General features: G+C 37.2%; 1 protein-coding gene across 4 annotated transcripts in view; it reads left to right on the forward strand.

Annotated features, from left to right (window-relative positions):
- Positions 1 to 9,938: 9,938 nt before the first annotated feature.
- LOC150108054 (E3 ubiquitin-protein ligase MARCHF3-like) overlaps positions 9,939 to 17,229 on the forward strand; it is a 108,795-nt gene continuing 101,504 nt past the window's right edge. For 2 of the 4 annotated variants that reach the window (XR_016550641.1, XR_016550642.1), the window contains exon 1: positions 9,939 to 10,351. Coding sequence is in view for 2 of the 4 variants with exons in the window: in XM_090415553.1 (XP_090271679.1) it covers positions 10,099 to 10,351 (253 nt within the window). In the remaining 2 variants the exon portion in view is untranslated. The remainder of the gene's footprint in view (positions 10,352 to 17,229) is intronic. The other 2 variants (XM_090415553.1, XM_090415552.1) reach the window with 2 other exon arrangements.

The raw sequence follows: 17,229 nt of genomic DNA on the forward strand, positions 1-17,229 counted from the left end.
ATTACGCTAATAGCTCGCATCTCACTATGGCGTGCATATGCTTGCGTGCGTAGCAATATGACACTGTGGTAAACACAGTGCTGCTAGCGTCCTTCGCCCTCTTAAGTGCTACAAGGTGGATTTTTATTATTTTTTATACAAAATAAGAGAATTGCATAGGATTGTTGATGATAAAATTAAATATTACAAGCAAATATAAATAAATTAATAAATATATTTATATAACGAGAAAAACTGAGGGTGCTGTAGTTCTGCAGTTCCTATGCACGACCCTCCCCTGATTGTTTCACCGCCCATGCGTGCATCTATACGTGTTTAATCTTCTTTATATTTATTGTAATGGATTTAATAGTTTTAAACAAATATTTCATATGTTTGTAATTTAATAATGTAGTGTTCTCAAAGTAGCCTGCACACCCCTGAAGGTACATATAAAGTAATTGATAATGAGGACGATGTTTGTAATTTATTATAACGCAAATGTTAATTAATAAACACTTTTATAATTATTCGTGTTTCAATGAAATATATTTAGAATTTCTTTCAGATTGTCCTTGCCTCGAGAAGGGGGGGGGGATATGCCGGTGTTATTAAAATTCCAAAAGAGATACGCAGGTTTGGGACACACTGTTCTACGACATTCAAATCATGAGAATTAGGCGGTCATGGGAACACACGAAATGCTTAGATATGTTCTTTGAACCATGCTTGCACAATGTGAGCTTTCTGACACGAGACACTTAAGGTCTCAATCTAATCGTCTGAGTAGCAACATCAGACAAAACAAAATTATTTGTGTAGAGTCCATAAGTCAAAAAGGAAGGCGATGTTTATTAAAATCCATTATAACTTTTGACCCATTCGTCGCCTTTTTTTTTTTTTTTTTTTTTTTTTTTACAAAAATACAACTATTCGATGAAGTTCTTTGGATAACGTAAATTTCTCGTAGATGTGTTAGTTCTCGAGAAGAAAACGAAAATATCAACAAGCGAATATTCATCTCTGTTCAGTATAATAATATTATTGTGTTGAATACGCATAAGTTGCTTGGCTATCTTTTATTAAACTTTATTAAAATAAGAATTCATGAAGAAAGATTTTTTTTTCATTATAATTATTTATATTTATTGGCTGACGTATTTTTTCATTCCGCTTAAAATATTTTTCGCTATAGTTGGACCATTTTAATTACAAAATCATAGGTGCAAAGCTGACATTAAGTTTAGTTGTAATAATCAATGATATCACTATGTAAGAATACGATACCCCTCCCCCCAACTACGCTTACTGCATGCTTACAAGTTCTCAACTAACCGTAATTACCTCAACACAGATTTTTAAAAATCACAACTATCCCACACAACTAATAAATTACGCAAACAGAACAGCAAAAAAACGTCAAAACAACCCAACAACCAAAAGAAGCTTCCCAACACAAAAAGTTATCCAACTGCTAAACATCTACAACACATACAAAGCCTACAAATGCATTTTCAAACACACTGACTATAAGCTGGTATTCACCACAAACCAAAAATTGGCAACACTTCTAAAACCCACTAAATCTCTCACACACAAAGAAATATTAGAACACCACAACGTGGTCTACAAATTTCCTTGCCAGAAAGACTGTGATTTCACCTACACAGGTTCTACTATCAGGTCTTTATGGGCAAGAACACTTCCGTGACTGTAACATCCCTATTCCAGAACATTTAAACACTAACAAACGCAACATCAAAAAGAAAAGTAGAATACAAAGTACAGAAATAGCAGTTCACAGTTCACGCCCTTGAACAGAAACATACCCCGCAAATCGACAAGGCCATAATAATAGACAGACAAGACAACGAAACAATGCTTAGAATATCGGAAACGATTGCCATAAAATGTGACGAAAACTCAATCAACGTCCACCGACCCTACACAATCTCCGAGTGTTGGAAGCTCCACTGCATAAAAATTAGGTCACAACTCCGACCAATATGCGATAACACAAGCACTTCAAAGGCAGAAACACCAAGCCGACATGACATAGCCTACACTTATCCCAAGATGTTCCGACAATGACACACGGTGGAAACGGCTCGTACCCCGTTAACTCTCTCTCCTGCCCCTTTTCCTATAAACCCTACTCCTTCCTCAAAAATAGTGCCCTTAATAATAATCATATATGTATATATTATTTAAAAAAAAAAAACCGAGTTTTTTTTTTTAATTAATTCTCTCATTTTGCCTCAACCCCCCCACTTTTCCAAAACCCTTCTTCCCTTTTAACAGCTTAGCAGCAGAAGTATGCACATCGCAGAATGAAGACAACCAAATAACAACATCCAAACAAGGTATGTGCAAATTTTCTTCCTATATTATTCTGCATATATTTGTCTCTAAAACACATCTGTAATGCCCTAAGAATTCTTGAGTAAAAAGCCAATGACTTTAATAAAAAGGGTCACTCCTAAACGAAAGCAGGCAAAAATAGCCGTAAAAATAATAATGTATTTCTTTGTTTATTATGTTACACCTCCAGGGAGTCCAAAGACTCATCGAGAGAGAGAGTGTACCAACAGCATCGAACGATTAACTCCTTCCAACTACTAACCGCGCTCAAACTTGCTTAACTTTTTTCTTGAGCCATTAGTAGCAGAGACTCTACCAATCGACCAACCTTTACTCTGCTGTAAATAATTTTTAGTGCTTTAAATAGATAGTAAGAAATGAAGCCATAAGTAAAATAAAGGCCAATTCATTTCAGTGAAATCATACGAAATGAATTGGTCCATTTTTGGAGTTTTTTTTTAAATTTATTATTAGTACCAATAATTCACATCCCCAAAGGAATCATTGAGGGAGGATATTCTATTCTACTCTGCTGCATACAACTCACCATCTACTACGTACGTAAGCCACCAACCACACACCAACGCCATCTACCGCCCATCATCAATGGTGTTTCTTGTCAGTAAATTGCGTGTTTTCCTGACCGATTTGTCTGTATGCTGGTTGAAAAGGCCAAGTTTCCCCGGAAAAAAAAAAGAAGCCCTGGTACCTCCGCATGAGATCGGCTAACTGCTAAAGTTTATTTATCCAAATTATCTAGGAACATCGTACCATTTGATATACTGTACTTTATAGTACTGTTCAAGATATTTTTGTAAACGTTTTTGAAAACTCTTGGAATAGTGTCACCTTGTCTCATACATCATAACAATTCTTCTATTGTGTACATATTAATACAGTTTACAGTACAATACCCGCTTTTTATGAACATTAATAAGAGAGTACTTGGCATATATCTTGATAGATGGTGTAATACGATCTCGAAGGTAGTTTCAGTAATTTAACTACTATTTATTAGTAGTTAAATTACACGCCGTTTCATTTTCAGTTATAGATAAGTTCATTATAAATGTGAAGCGCTTTCTGTTAATATTTAAATATTTCTCTGCAGTCCCCCACTCCACTATTGTGGCTCCCTGTTTCTGAAGTCAATATTCCAGTTTTTTAATTGTCAATGGCTGACTAGATAAAAACAGAGTGACTATTTCTCCTGGAGTTAATTTTCTATCCCGTAATTATTCCTCCCCCCACCTTTCTTTTTCTTTTTTTTTTTTTTTTGGAAAGCAGAAATAATTATACATATGGTATATCCGATTATCTATCCTATATATATAAAATGATAAGCCTTTTTGTGTAACGTTTTTTGTCAAGTTATTTGAAACATTTTGAAACTCATGGGTACCCTGAGTGTCGAGTCTTCAAAATTCGAGTCATCAGATTTCAAGGAGAACCGGCCTACCAGTCCGGAACTCGGGGGGGAGGACCCCCCTTTCGAGTTTTCAAAATTCGAGTCATCAGAATTCAAGGAGAGCCGGTCTACCAGTCCGGAACTCGGGGGGGGGGAAGCGCCGTAGGCGCTAGGGGCGGACCCCCTTTCGAGTTTTCAAGGGGGGCGCCAGGGGGAGGAGCCCCGTAGTATATATATAAAAACATAAACGTCACACCTAATTTTGATTCCACAGCAATGTGGTTTTGTGAACGTGCTCTTAAGCATTGTATAACCAATGAAAAGAAAAATGTTACTTGAAAATTATAAAAATCAAGTGGATATTAAATCCAGCATTATTTCAAAGCCGAATAAAGAAACTATAAAAGTTTCGTGTGAAATTTGATCAGAGAGCTTACGGGAATATACTCGCTGGCATTTACGAGTACCTTATAGGGAACACGATCGCTATGCCCAAGCATCCGTATATTCGCCTCCTATTGGTCCATTTTGATAAGATTTGACTGGCCTGACAGCTGTTTCAAACTGCTTGGTTTTCGTCATATATACGGACGCTTGGGCAGAGCGATCGTGTCGATCCCGATGGGAGAGTTGTTTATGTTTATCAGTGAGTACAGACGTGTTTACCAGCGCTCCTTGTAGTATTACAGCAGTGAGTTAAGTTTTGTTTTTAATGCTTAATTCAGAGTTACTTTCAACATTAAAATTAAATAGTGATTATTTGATGCGTCAACAGCGTGCTCGATCATCAGAGCAGGTAAGACTTTTTATTTTCACCTTCAAAAACAATTTCCAGGTTCTCTCCTGTTTCCCGCCCAGTACAACACTCGGTGGTTGAAGGGACAAGGCAGGTCCTTCCCCCACTTCAAGACTAGATTATGGATTCACCATATGAAGATCTCTCCTTCAAAGAACTTCTAGCTATCTTTCGGCAAATTGGTAACATCTTACACACAAAATGGCCAGGAAAGGTAGAAGTTCACCAGATTATGGAAGTCGAGAAAGAAGACCCTCAAACCTCCGAACTTTCCCCTCGCTCTACACATGACAGCGTCATTTCCTCCGCTACAACCGACATAGACTCTAATGATTACCAGGAAGTCAGCAGAAAGAAGAGAAAGAAAGAGTCTCTTGCTGCAGAACAGGAATTTGCACCTCAAATGGACACATCAGCACAATCTAGTGCAAGCACTGAGACAAATATACCGATACAGCCCAAAGAGAGGATCCCACCAGTAGTCCTGCGATCTAAGGAAAAATGGTCGTTGCTTGCAGAGACGATGAAGAAAAGTAACATCAAGTTCTCGTCAGCCAAAAACACAGATGACGGAGTACGCATACAGCCTGAAGGAACAACGGACTACCGCCAGCTCACCAGACTTATGGACGATCATAAATTCCCATACCATACTTACCAACTTAAAAGTGAAAAGAACCTCAAGGTAATGATCAGAGGATTGGTAGAAAACATAACAACAGAAGAAATAGCTACTGACCTCAGATTACAAGGCTTGGAGCCGATCAAGATTTCACGAATGTATCGAGCAGACAAGCGCCCTATGCCTCTGGTCTTAGTAGAGATCAGTAAAGACCAGAGGGAAATTTATGATCTTAAAATAGTCTGCAACTTGGTCATCAAGACCGAGCCACTACGAAGAAAAGCATCGGCTGGTCAATGCCATCGTTGCCAAAAATTTGGGCATGCGCAAATGCTATGCAGAGCAGACTACAAGTGTGTGAAGTGCGGTGGCAACCATCCCTCGCACACTTGCGTCAAGCCAAAGACCACACCTGCTAAATGTGCGAACTGCAGTGGCCCACACCCTGCAAACTACAAGGGTTGCTCTCTCCACCCATCCAACCTTCAAAAGCCTAGACAGGAATTAACCCAGCCCACTCAGAAAAATATTGTGAGATCTGTGCCTGAAATCAAAGCGCGAAAAGTTACACCAGATAAATCCTATGCTTCCGTGGTTTCCTCGAATAACACTAAGGTACTCCCTGCAACTAGCAGTCAAAATTCTTCAGCAATACTCGCTGCCTCACTTGGGGAGATGCTAATGGCCTTCAGCAAAACAAATCCAAGCCAGGCCGACACCAACAAATTCCTTAGGAATACTCAAGTCATCTTCTCCATGATTAATGACTAATCCGGCTTTAACATCAAATTCTATGCAGATAATATTCTGGAACGCAAACGGTCTCAACAGCAAAATTTTGGAATTACAGGAGCTTACAGATCATTTACAAATTGATATTCTCCTCATTAACGAAACACACCTACGTCCCTGCGATAACCCCAAACTCAGAAACTACTCGTTACTTAGAAATGACAGACTTAATGCCAGAGGTGGAGGCACTTCCATCTTTGTCAGAAGAAACATTCGCTATAATGAGACTAAGAAGATTAATACATCTAACCTCGAGGAGACAGGCATTGAAATTCTTACCAACAATGCAGGCAGCTTAAAAATTTATTCTGTATACAACCCCCCTGGTAAACCTCTACTCCCCTCTGATCTCTCTCAGCTACTAGATACAAATGAAGCAGTAATTGTAGCAGGAGACCTCAATTCCAAGCATCCTTTATGGAACAGCAAAAGCTTTAACAACAACGGAATGATCCTCTACAACTTTGCCTTGAAGAGAAATATCGTTATTGCAGGCCCGATTGAGCCAACACATTACGGAGCGATCGGCAGACCCGATGTTTTGGATATTGCTATTTTTAACAATATTTCTCATCAATTCCGACTTCAAGTGGTTGACGAGCTAAGCTCAGATCACAATCCAGTACTCTTAAGTTTAGGGGAGGAGCCTGAGCTCATTCCCAGCCAATCCCACACAAACTTTGCAAAATTCAAGACTAAAATGAACACTATCATAGACTCAGTACCGACTATTTCCACCCGTGAAGAAATTGACGCGGCAGTCAACAATCTTGAATGTAAAATACAGACTGGCTTATCCGCAGCTTGCTCTACTTCTACCCCAGCTCAAGTTAACTTACTTCCTGCAGAAATCCTTGCTCTGATAAGGAACAAAAATAGGCTCAGACGCCGCTATCACAGCACTCTATCTCCGCAAGACCGTCGAGAACTAAACAGAGCGTCCAACCTAGTCCGTTACGCTTTACAAGATCACAGAAACCAGCAATGGGAAAGAAAACTCTGTTCTCTCTAAACTGAAGATAATTCTCTGTGGAAGTTGACTAAAGCTCTCCGTACAGATCGCTCTAACATCCAGCCCATTCACGGAGAAAGAGGTCTTGTTTACAGAGATAACGAAAAAGCGGAAGCTCTCGTTCGGGCCCTCCAACTTCAGTGCCGTCCTAATTATGCACAAGCGGATCTAGTCTTCATAGAAAAAATACATCGTAGGGTACGCTCTGTGCTTCGGCAATCTTGTAGCTGTGAAAATATCTGTCCCACCTCACCTAAAGAGGTCTATTCAATCATTAAAAAGCTTAAAAACAAAAAAGCCCCTGGTCCAGACGAAATTACCAACAAAACAATTAAAGCCCTCCAACACAAAGCTGTCATGCATTTAGTAGCCATTATAAATGCAATTCTGAGAATTAATTATTTCCCCTCAAGATGGAAACAAGCCGATATTTTCCTTATTCTCAAGCCTGGTAAAGCACCTCAGATGCCACAGAGCTATAGACCCATCAGTCTTCTATCATGCCTAGGAAAAATAGCAGAAAGAGTCATTCTCAACCGACTTAATGAGGAGGTGAATAAAAATAACATAATTCCGAAAGAACAATTTGGTTTCCGTACTGGACATAGCACTACACAGTGCTATGTCCAGTACGGAAATTCACACACTGACTGAGTTCATCACTACAGGCTTTAACTGGAAACAGCACACAGGAGCTATCTTTCTAGATGTTGCAAAAGCTTTCGATACGGTCTGGCACAAAGGTCTCATCTACAAATTAATTGCAGCCAACATCCCTCTTTATCTTACCAAAATTATTAACTCCTTTCTACAGGACCGTAAAATTCAGGTTAAGTTGCGTGGAATTAGATCCTCACTGAAAAAAATCACTGCTGGTGTCCCTCAAGGCTCGCTGCTCTCACTGCTGCTTTTTAACATCTTTGTTTCTGATGTTCCTAGCACATCACTAACCACTATAGCTAGTTATGCGGATGATATGGCTATTCTTAGCAGATCTCTCAGGCCTAATATAGCTACTCAGCGACTACAAACTGCAGCAACAAATTTAGAGGACTGGTTCAAAAAATGGAGAATATCTGTAAATGCCGATAAAAGCACTGCCATTCTATTCACAAGAAGACAAGCATCTCACTTTGGAGAAGTTAAACTTTTTAACACAGCCATCCCATGGAGATCTAGCACCAAATATCTAGGCATTCAACTTGATAACCGTTTAACCTTTAACTCCCACATAGTTTATGCATGCAAAAAAGCAAACACTGCAATTGTACAACTCTATTCTCTCCTCAATAGAAGAAGTCAAGTCAGCACTGATAACAAACTACGGATCTACAAAACAATTATCAGACCATCGTTAACTTACGGATGGGGTCACACTTCCCCCACTAACATCAAAAAGCTACAAGTTATACAAAACAAGTGCCTCCGTATGATCTTCAACGCTCCGTGGTTTGTCAGAAATGCTCTCTTACATCGAGATGCCGATATTCCAGATATTCCCACTTTCCTCCATGACAGTGCTGCTGCTTATTTTGCCAAAGCAGCTGTTCATCCAAATCAACTCATTCAAGAGTCATCTAATTATGACGAACACGATAGGTGGAAACATAAGCGCCCGAAAGCTGCTTTGCTTATCGATTCTGGTACCTCCGTACAACCCTAAATAGGGTGAGCCAGGTGCTCGCTAACATTTAATACACGACTATTTCATACCGATTAAGGGATCGAAGTCCACGGGACTGTAATCCATCAAGCCATATCAGGTTATCAGGTTATCAGCGATCGTGTCCTCTATAAGGTCCGGCTAGGGCAACCCGTAAATGTCGGCGAGTGTATTCCCGTAAGCTCTCTGGTCAAATTTCACACGAAACTTTTATAGTTTCTGTATTCGGCCTTGAAATGATGCCGGATTTAATATCTATTTGATTTATATAATTTTTACATCGCCGAACTGAAGCCTTTTGGCTCTTTATTTTAGGAAATGTCATGTGTGAATTTATTTTTTGCAGGTTACCTTATTATAAACTATTCGTTTTATAGTAAACTTCTTATTTCTTATTTTCATAATTAAAAAAAAAATGTCCAGGCATTATGGCGTGTTATTTTGAAGTTTAAGATTTACACCAGAGTAATGAAGGTATGTTTATGTTAAGCAATACTGCTGTAATACATTATACGGCTGAGAATCCTATGATTGGTGCAATAAAAGTTTCGGGAACAGTTTCATTCTTATGTCACTTTTGTTTTTTATTTATGTTATGAAACCTGTATTTTTTCATTCCCCATATCACTGAGGACGCTGGCAGACGACGTTCGTGTCAATATGTTATTGAAAGACGCGTTTGGACTATTTGATAACGTTAAACTTGAGTTTTATCTTGGTTTTATTCGACCAGATGTTAGTAAATGATATACACAAATTGTCAACAAGTAACAGTCTTTTGACTTGTTGATAATAATAATAATACATTAATAATAATAATACAACGTTGTTCGTATATAATTTAATTCGCCAGTATTATATCACGTAAATATGTATACAATATAATAATTAAGCTGTTGAAAGTTTAAAACTTTGTTTGCTCACACTTGGATAAAGGATTAAACTAAATTTATTATAATAATTAAGCTATTTTGACTATGAAAATGACTCTTCATGGAATAATACATATAAATATATAATAGTTATAAAATCAAAAATCTTATTCAATGTTTATAATATTGCAGGCGAATGTGTTCTCTTTATTAAATGAATAAAGAGAATATTATTATTACTTCTTTAATGCTATATATTCTAAATATTATTTTGGAAATAAATTACAGTTCCTGCTCTCTAGTTATTCAATACACAGCATCCATATGGTTGCTCTATACTGATTTTATATATGTTTACAGCAGTATTTGAAAATATGAATGTTACGTCACTAACACATGAAGTCTTGCACGAGCTGCACATTCATTCACTCACGCATTAGTACATCATTTGTGAATGATGTTCGAATGCGTTTCTTTAGAAATAAGTGTTGCTTTTTGTTATATTTTTTACGTATTTAACTAGGCTTAATGGCCATTTTTTAAAACGAGCCGTCCGCTAATATGTAAAAGCAAAATTCGTACAAATTAGCTTAATGGATGGTGTATCGTCTTCACGCACCAATAGTAATAGATCATTACTTGAATCAGCCTCTTCATGTAATGCTGGTGATCGTATAGAATCGAGAAATTCAGCGGATAGCTCGTCCTTTTTGTCCAGAATTCCCATTCCCAGAATTGGTAACACCAATGAGAAATCAGAGAACTGCGCTAATGAAAGACCAGCTTGTCGCATTTGCTTTAGAGGATCAAGCCAGGAATCTCTTATGTCTCCTTGTAAATGCAAAGGTAGGAATTAAAATAGCATTGCAAATATTCATTCCACAAATGTTCTAATGGAATAAGTCTAAATTATTAAAAATAAACTAACAACATTTGGTTACTCTTCCATAACAATACATCTTTTCGATAATCAAATATATTTTTGGGAGGTATGTACGAAGGAGGGTATTCTGAAGCAAAGGGATAAATGAAGAGGAATAACACTTTTTTTGCCCCTTTATTTATTAGTATAGTGAAAAAATTGCAATTTTAGAGAGCCCATTTGGCATATGTGAAAATAGCATTCTTCATTGAATGGATTCGAAATTAGAATCGAGTTAACAGCAGTTACTGGACTTAACAAAAAGATGTTACACATAGTAATAGCAATTCTTGACAGACTTCACTATATTCACCATCGTGTATATTTGGAAGACTGAAATGACTTGAACAGTTACACATTTGGTTTTTAGAGCGAGCTTTCTGGATTTCTAATCCTTACCTTAGTATTGCAATAAACGTACAACATAGAAATTATACCTCATGACACCTGGAAGTCATTAATTAGCATATAGGGCCTGTGTGAAGCTATCAATCACATGCGAAGTCTGCACAAATTTCGCATGATGAGTCTAATGATAACCTAACTAAACTGTCAATCAAATATTTTTCAGTTTGTAAAAATAACGACTGTTGAAATTTTGTTTGTGTTATTTATCTTTCTAGAGGTGCTGTCGGTGAAAAAGGCAGCAAAAAAGTAAAAGTAACAATCAGTTTAAAGAAATAAAGTGCTATGAGTTTAGCCCGCTTGATTATTCGTAGTTAAACTGCCACTCCAAATATAAAGACTAGAAGCCATCAAGATTTTAATGCTTCTAAAACGCTTTTTTTTTTCTTACTTTTACTTCTAGCATTCATAGTTGAATTGCTGACTCTTTGAGATCATTCTTTGATAGTGCCTTCTCCATCACGAATGCCATATTCTCTGGAGTCTCTCTCTCTCTCTTTCTCTCTCTCTTCCCTCTCATCCTGTTTAGTTTAAGGACGACCCATTTATGTTTTCTTGTAAAAAATAAGAAGCTATAATGTTTAATTTAATTTAGGCTTATGTTTATTTTAAACAAGAAGCTATATCATTTAAGAATAAAAAAAATCAGCTATCGCCTTTTTATTCCCGTATATAGGGAGTAGGCGAGGCCGTTTAGCCCATCTAACTTTTTGGAGACTGAGTGGACGGTTCAATCTCCACTGGTACCTAATCAGAGATAGCTGGTCCAAGACTATTACTAATTAAGCGGCACGCAGTGAAGAGAGACGGCTCAACAAATGCCGCCATCTCGTTGTCCCTAACCCTAACACTCGTATTTAATGTCTGAAAGTTATGCTTATTTTTGGTTTCTTTGTTTGTAATTGTGGTTATATTAAAGGAAAATAATCCACTTCATTTTTTTATTTTATTATGACATTTTTTTATTTTTTATATGTATTTTTTATTAGATCTGTGAGTTTGCAAAGCATAGTGTCGATAAACTGATTATTTTGCTCAAAAAGAACGTGACATATGTCTGAAAGTTTTGCGGATATATTTTCTGTAGAGCCTGAGATGCAGATGTCTTTTGATTGGAAAGACCTAGGTTCGAATCTTTAGACGAACCTTATAAGGATTTTTTCAACTGAAAGTGAGTATACAGAGATAGCAGGGTTTCATAAAGCAAAATAGGTAAACCGGTCAGAAAAACAAGCATTTAACACACATAATAGTCTAATTACCTTAGTTGCTTCGGTCTTAATTCAAAACAACACAACACAGCTTACCATCAATATATATCATAAAATACTCCACGATTCCAACCGCATAATGTTATTTAATGCGCTTATGAAAAAAAAACTTATGAAAAAAATCGGTAGTTTCTTACACGTCTTCTCTCCAGTTCCATAAATGTTCTGTTGAATTGACGATGACTTAAAGCCCGTTGTAACAGAGGCAATTATCCTATTGAAATGTTTAAGGTCATTGTAGCAAAGAATTATATCATTTGCAAATTATCTAGATTTACGTTATCTAGATGTTACAAGTATCTGTCTGTTTTCCGTCATCCTTGCTATTGACTTTACAGTGACCCAATATCATATACCAGGGAAGCCTTCTTATATCCACAGTTGGGATAAATAATGCACTCCAGCAGCAATGTTCGATGAGCTACTGTGTATTGGATGAGAGTGGTGAGTAGTGACATTCAGTGTTCCAGAGAATGCTTTTAATGTCTTTGGTAACTGTCGCTGAATATTAACATTTTCGATCATGGCGAATCTCAGTTCTTCAATGAATTCGAGCTGTCGCAATGCTCTAAATATGATAATATATATTACCATATTGTCCTTGACTTCCTTGGTGATTTTGGGGCAGTTTGTAGGATGCTTTTATAAATATGCTGCATAAGATGAATATACAACAGGAATAAGTAAGATTTGTTCAGATTTGTCCATGCCCTCTACAATAAATTTCGATCTTATCTTATTCATGAAGATGCTTACTCGCCTTCATTTGGATCGTATACTTCATTGAGTTTATAAAGATTATCATTTCATAAAACCTGTGTGTGTGTGTGTGTGTGTGTGTGTGTTTTCCCCGGAAGGCGAGCAAGTGTAACATGTCGATTTTATGGATGACGATGTCAAACATATTGTCTATGGACAGTATGTTTTAGTATGCATGTTGTATGAAGTGATGTAACCAAAGGCTTGAAACGTGCGATCACGGGAGAGCGGCTCCTAATTTAAAGACAAATATCATTGTAATAAATCTCCCACCAATATCATTCAGAAGCTTGCCTGCACAACTCAATATCAGCATGAGATTCGCCCCGGGAATAATCAAGCCGATCCCATATTGCTTCCCCACATCACACAGGAAGCAATTCTTTCAAAGAGAATATTCAAAAATCATCAAAAGTCCATGATTCCTGATCCACACTGATATGGAAGCGGCAGGACGTGTCAAAATCAGATTTCTCTCCCTCCCCCCTCTCTTTAAAACCTGCAAAACAGCTATCGACGAGCGATTTAATATTTTTAATGCTCAGGAAGAAGAACGGAACAATACGGACAAAGAAGTTGCAAAGGATTCAATTAACTGATCATCTGACTTTGATCTCCCCTCTCGTTGCTTAGGGCATTATTTCGACTTCAGCTTGCGAATGCAGAGCATCATTTCACACGATGATTCACATCAATACAGTTTTTCTAGCCCATCGAGCCTTTCTCGCAGTCTATCGAACTTTAGTAAACCTAATCGACGAAGGCATTTGAGAGGATGAATAGTATAACTTTATTATTTAAATGACGATTCACTGCTTGACTATGCGTAATGGTTTCTTCTTATATATTTTGTCCCTTAAGATTGCTTTTAATTTGAATTGTAACAGCTCTGTACTTAGGATAAATAAATAAACTGTAATAAGTATGTTTCTGTTACTTACTATATTTGTGTGTAGTAACAGAAACATCGACATTTCACAACGACGCTATATAACGGAATAACAAAAATTGCACAGCCTTCCTGATAATTTGTATTTCCAAGCATTATTGCAATTTTCGAAGTCTAAATTTTCCTAAAATTTAAAACTTAAAGATTAAAAATTCTAAAACTAATATAAGGTAGTGCTTCTTGTTGAACTTAAAGAAACCAAATTTTAAATAGGTTCTGGTTTAAGAATAAACCTTTTTCATTACATATAATTCAATTAGAATTATTCGTTTGGATCGTGTCGGTGTTTTAATTACGGTTTAAGAAAATAAGGCAATGAGATTACTGTAATTACATTCGTTAATTGTGTACGAGGGTGATCTGAAAAGTTCTCGGCCTTGACCATAGATGGCAACGCTGTCAGCAAGAGATTTTTTTTTCTAACTTGGTAACATCTGTCGTAAGCATACATGTGAAATTGCAAATCATTCTATCAAGTAGTTTGTTTTATACACCTATCTGAAGCAAAAGTGTTGTCTGTATCCCTTGAAATGGATAAAACTGAGTATCGAGAGGTTATAAAATTCTTTGTAAAAGAAGATTTAACGTCAAAAGAAATTCATTTGACATAAGAGTTTATGGGCACTCTTCTCCTTCGTTTCGACAATTAAGAAATGGGCTGCCGAGTTTAAACGTGGCCGTTCCAGCCTTGAAGACGATCCATGTGAAGGACGTCCAAAAAGTGTAACAACACCAGAAATCAAGTGTACGATATGGTATTGGATGACCGGCAAGGTAAAGTGCTGAGACTATAGGCATTTCAAAAGAACGTGTAGGATATATTTTGCATGAAGAATTGTAAATGAAAAAGCTTTGCGCAAGATGGGTCGCGCGCTTGCTCACAGCAGATAAAAAAAAGCACTCGCATGAAAATCTGTGAACAGTGCTTGCAGAGTTTTAACAAGAATAAAACTGATTTTGTGCGTCGATTTATTACAATGGATGAGACTTGGATTCACCATTACACACCAGAATCCAAACAGCAGTCAAAACAGTGGTCAGAAGCTGGTTGTTCAGCGCGAAAGAAGACAAAGTCGGTTCCATCAGCAGGAAAGGTCATGGCATCGGTGTTTTGGGATGTTAATGGCATTATCTTTAAAAGGGTAAAACAATAAGGGCATATTATTCCGATCTTTTAACCAGACTAGACGAAAAATTCGTAAGTAAAGATCCGGTTTGCAGAAGAAAAAATCATCGTTCATCAGGACAATTCACCTGCACTGAAAGGTAATGGAAAAATTAAGGGATCTGAACTATGAATTGCTGGAACATCCACCCTATTGTCCAGATTTGGCTCCCTCGGATTCTATCTCTTCCCAAAATTAAACTCTTCCTCGCTGGTCAGTGTTTTTCTTCGAATCAAGAGGTGATTGCAGCTGTAGAGGGGTATTTTGCAGATCTTACTAGCAGCCACTACAGGGACTGGATAATGGCGCTGGAGCATCGCTGGAATTAATTATTCTTAAGCGAGATTATGTTGAAAAATAAAAATAATACCATAAGCTATTATACCTTCCCTTAAATTCATTTACACTAGATACACTCAAATATTGAGATTAGATATTTTTACATAATTTGCTTCTTTATCCCTGTGAACAAACTAAACTTCCATGGATGCTCCCGTGTTCACCCCCTGCTTTCCATATAACGAAAAATTTCATCAGTTGAAATGTTATAACACCCATTTAACAGTTTATAGATCTCTATCATATCACCCCCTCTTTCTCCTGTTAACCAGAGTCTGTAATCCAGATACTCGCAATCTGTCCTCATAATCTAAATCCCATAATCCAGATATAATCTTTGTAACTCTTCTTTGCACCCTTTCCACAGCTTCTTTATCTCTTTGGAAACCGGGAGACCAAATCTGCACACACAATAATCCAGGTGTGGTGTTATCAAAGCCTTATAAAGAGGAAAAATGATTTCCTTATCCTTACATGTCAAGGTTCGCTTAAACATAGCAATTATCCTGAGTTGTATTTGCAACTTTTGCTATGTGACCTTTGAACTTTAAATTCTTATCCACCAATACACCAAGATCCCTTGTCTATTCAGTTTCTTGTAGCATAACTCCACTAATATGCCGCTGGAACTCTAATCACGCCAAAGTGCATAACTTTATATTTACTAATATTAAACTGACAGCCATTTCGTGCCCAGATTTCCAGTCTATTCAAATCATTTTAAATTGTTGAATATCAGTAGCATTCCTGATTGCCCTGCCTATCTTCGCATCATCGGCAAACAATTGCACATCTGATGATAGACCCTGCTTGATGTCATTAATGTATAGATATTCTTCTGTACAGTTTGACTGTTTTGCAAATAATCTCGCAAAGCAGTCAAACTCCCGAGCTTGAGAATCCTGCAACCTGAGTATGAGACCAGCTAACTCATTTTCAGTTAAAAAGTCCTGATAAAGATTGTTCTTATCCTAGACGGTAAGAATTGTTATAAAATCTTTCCAAACAAAGAGCATCCGAAGCAACTAACGCTTATGTGGCAAGTATATAATTATGTGTTCTCTGCCGGGTTTGCTTGTTTTTCTGGATGAAAAACCTGAGCGTCCAAGAGGATAAACCTTTCTACTCTAATGATTCCTGGGATTCAAATTCATGTCATTCCAGTTGGAAGGAAAATGTCGCGATGTGTTGTCCTCCAGGATGCTTAAGGCAGGTTTAATTATATAACCACAACGAATAATGTACATATGTATTTATAATTAAATATTGATATTTTTAATTATAAATAATACATTTTTTATAGAAGAGAGCATGCTTAATTGATGACCTTTCCCATAGACGCTGTGTTGCCGCATTATGCCTTTTCTATAGGTATTTCCATGGACACCTCCACCAAACTAGCCACTATTATTTCTCCACTTTCAGAAGAAAGTGAAGGATTATACGAACACGAAACCACTTGCCTACATACAGCACTGTCGTGTTATAATCGTGAGACCTCTCAAGTATGGGGGGGGGGGCTGATATTTTTTTTTTTTTAAAAAAGTTCATTTTATTATTTTCTTTTTATTGACCATCTATTTCAAAGTTTTTTTTTTTTTTTAATTGACATTTAACAGCTGACCTAGAAACACCTTTGTTAAAGAAACATGAGTAATTTTACATTTCCATCAGGGGCGATTTCTCCATGCTTGCTGCGCAAGTTCATTAATTGAGAAAGAAGTAATATTTATTTGTTAATAAATGCATGCATTTATAAGCATTCCATTTAGGCTTTTATTTTTGTAGACAGAAGACGTCTTAAGCTTGCGCGGCAATAATTGAGTTTTGCGTTGTTTATCGAAGGCCGATGCTTGCTCGTCTAGTCAAAGCCACTTGACTTGCTTGGTTGTAGGAGCTTCCAGGTCCTCGCT

Source organism: Typopeltis vanoorti, chromosome 3, assembly GCF_054136105.1.
Source record: "Typopeltis vanoorti isolate ZY-2024b chromosome 3, IOZ_Tvanoo_1.0, whole genome shotgun sequence".
In the NCBI taxonomy this organism is placed as follows: domain Eukaryota; kingdom Metazoa; phylum Arthropoda; class Arachnida; order Uropygi; family Thelyphonidae; genus Typopeltis; species Typopeltis vanoorti.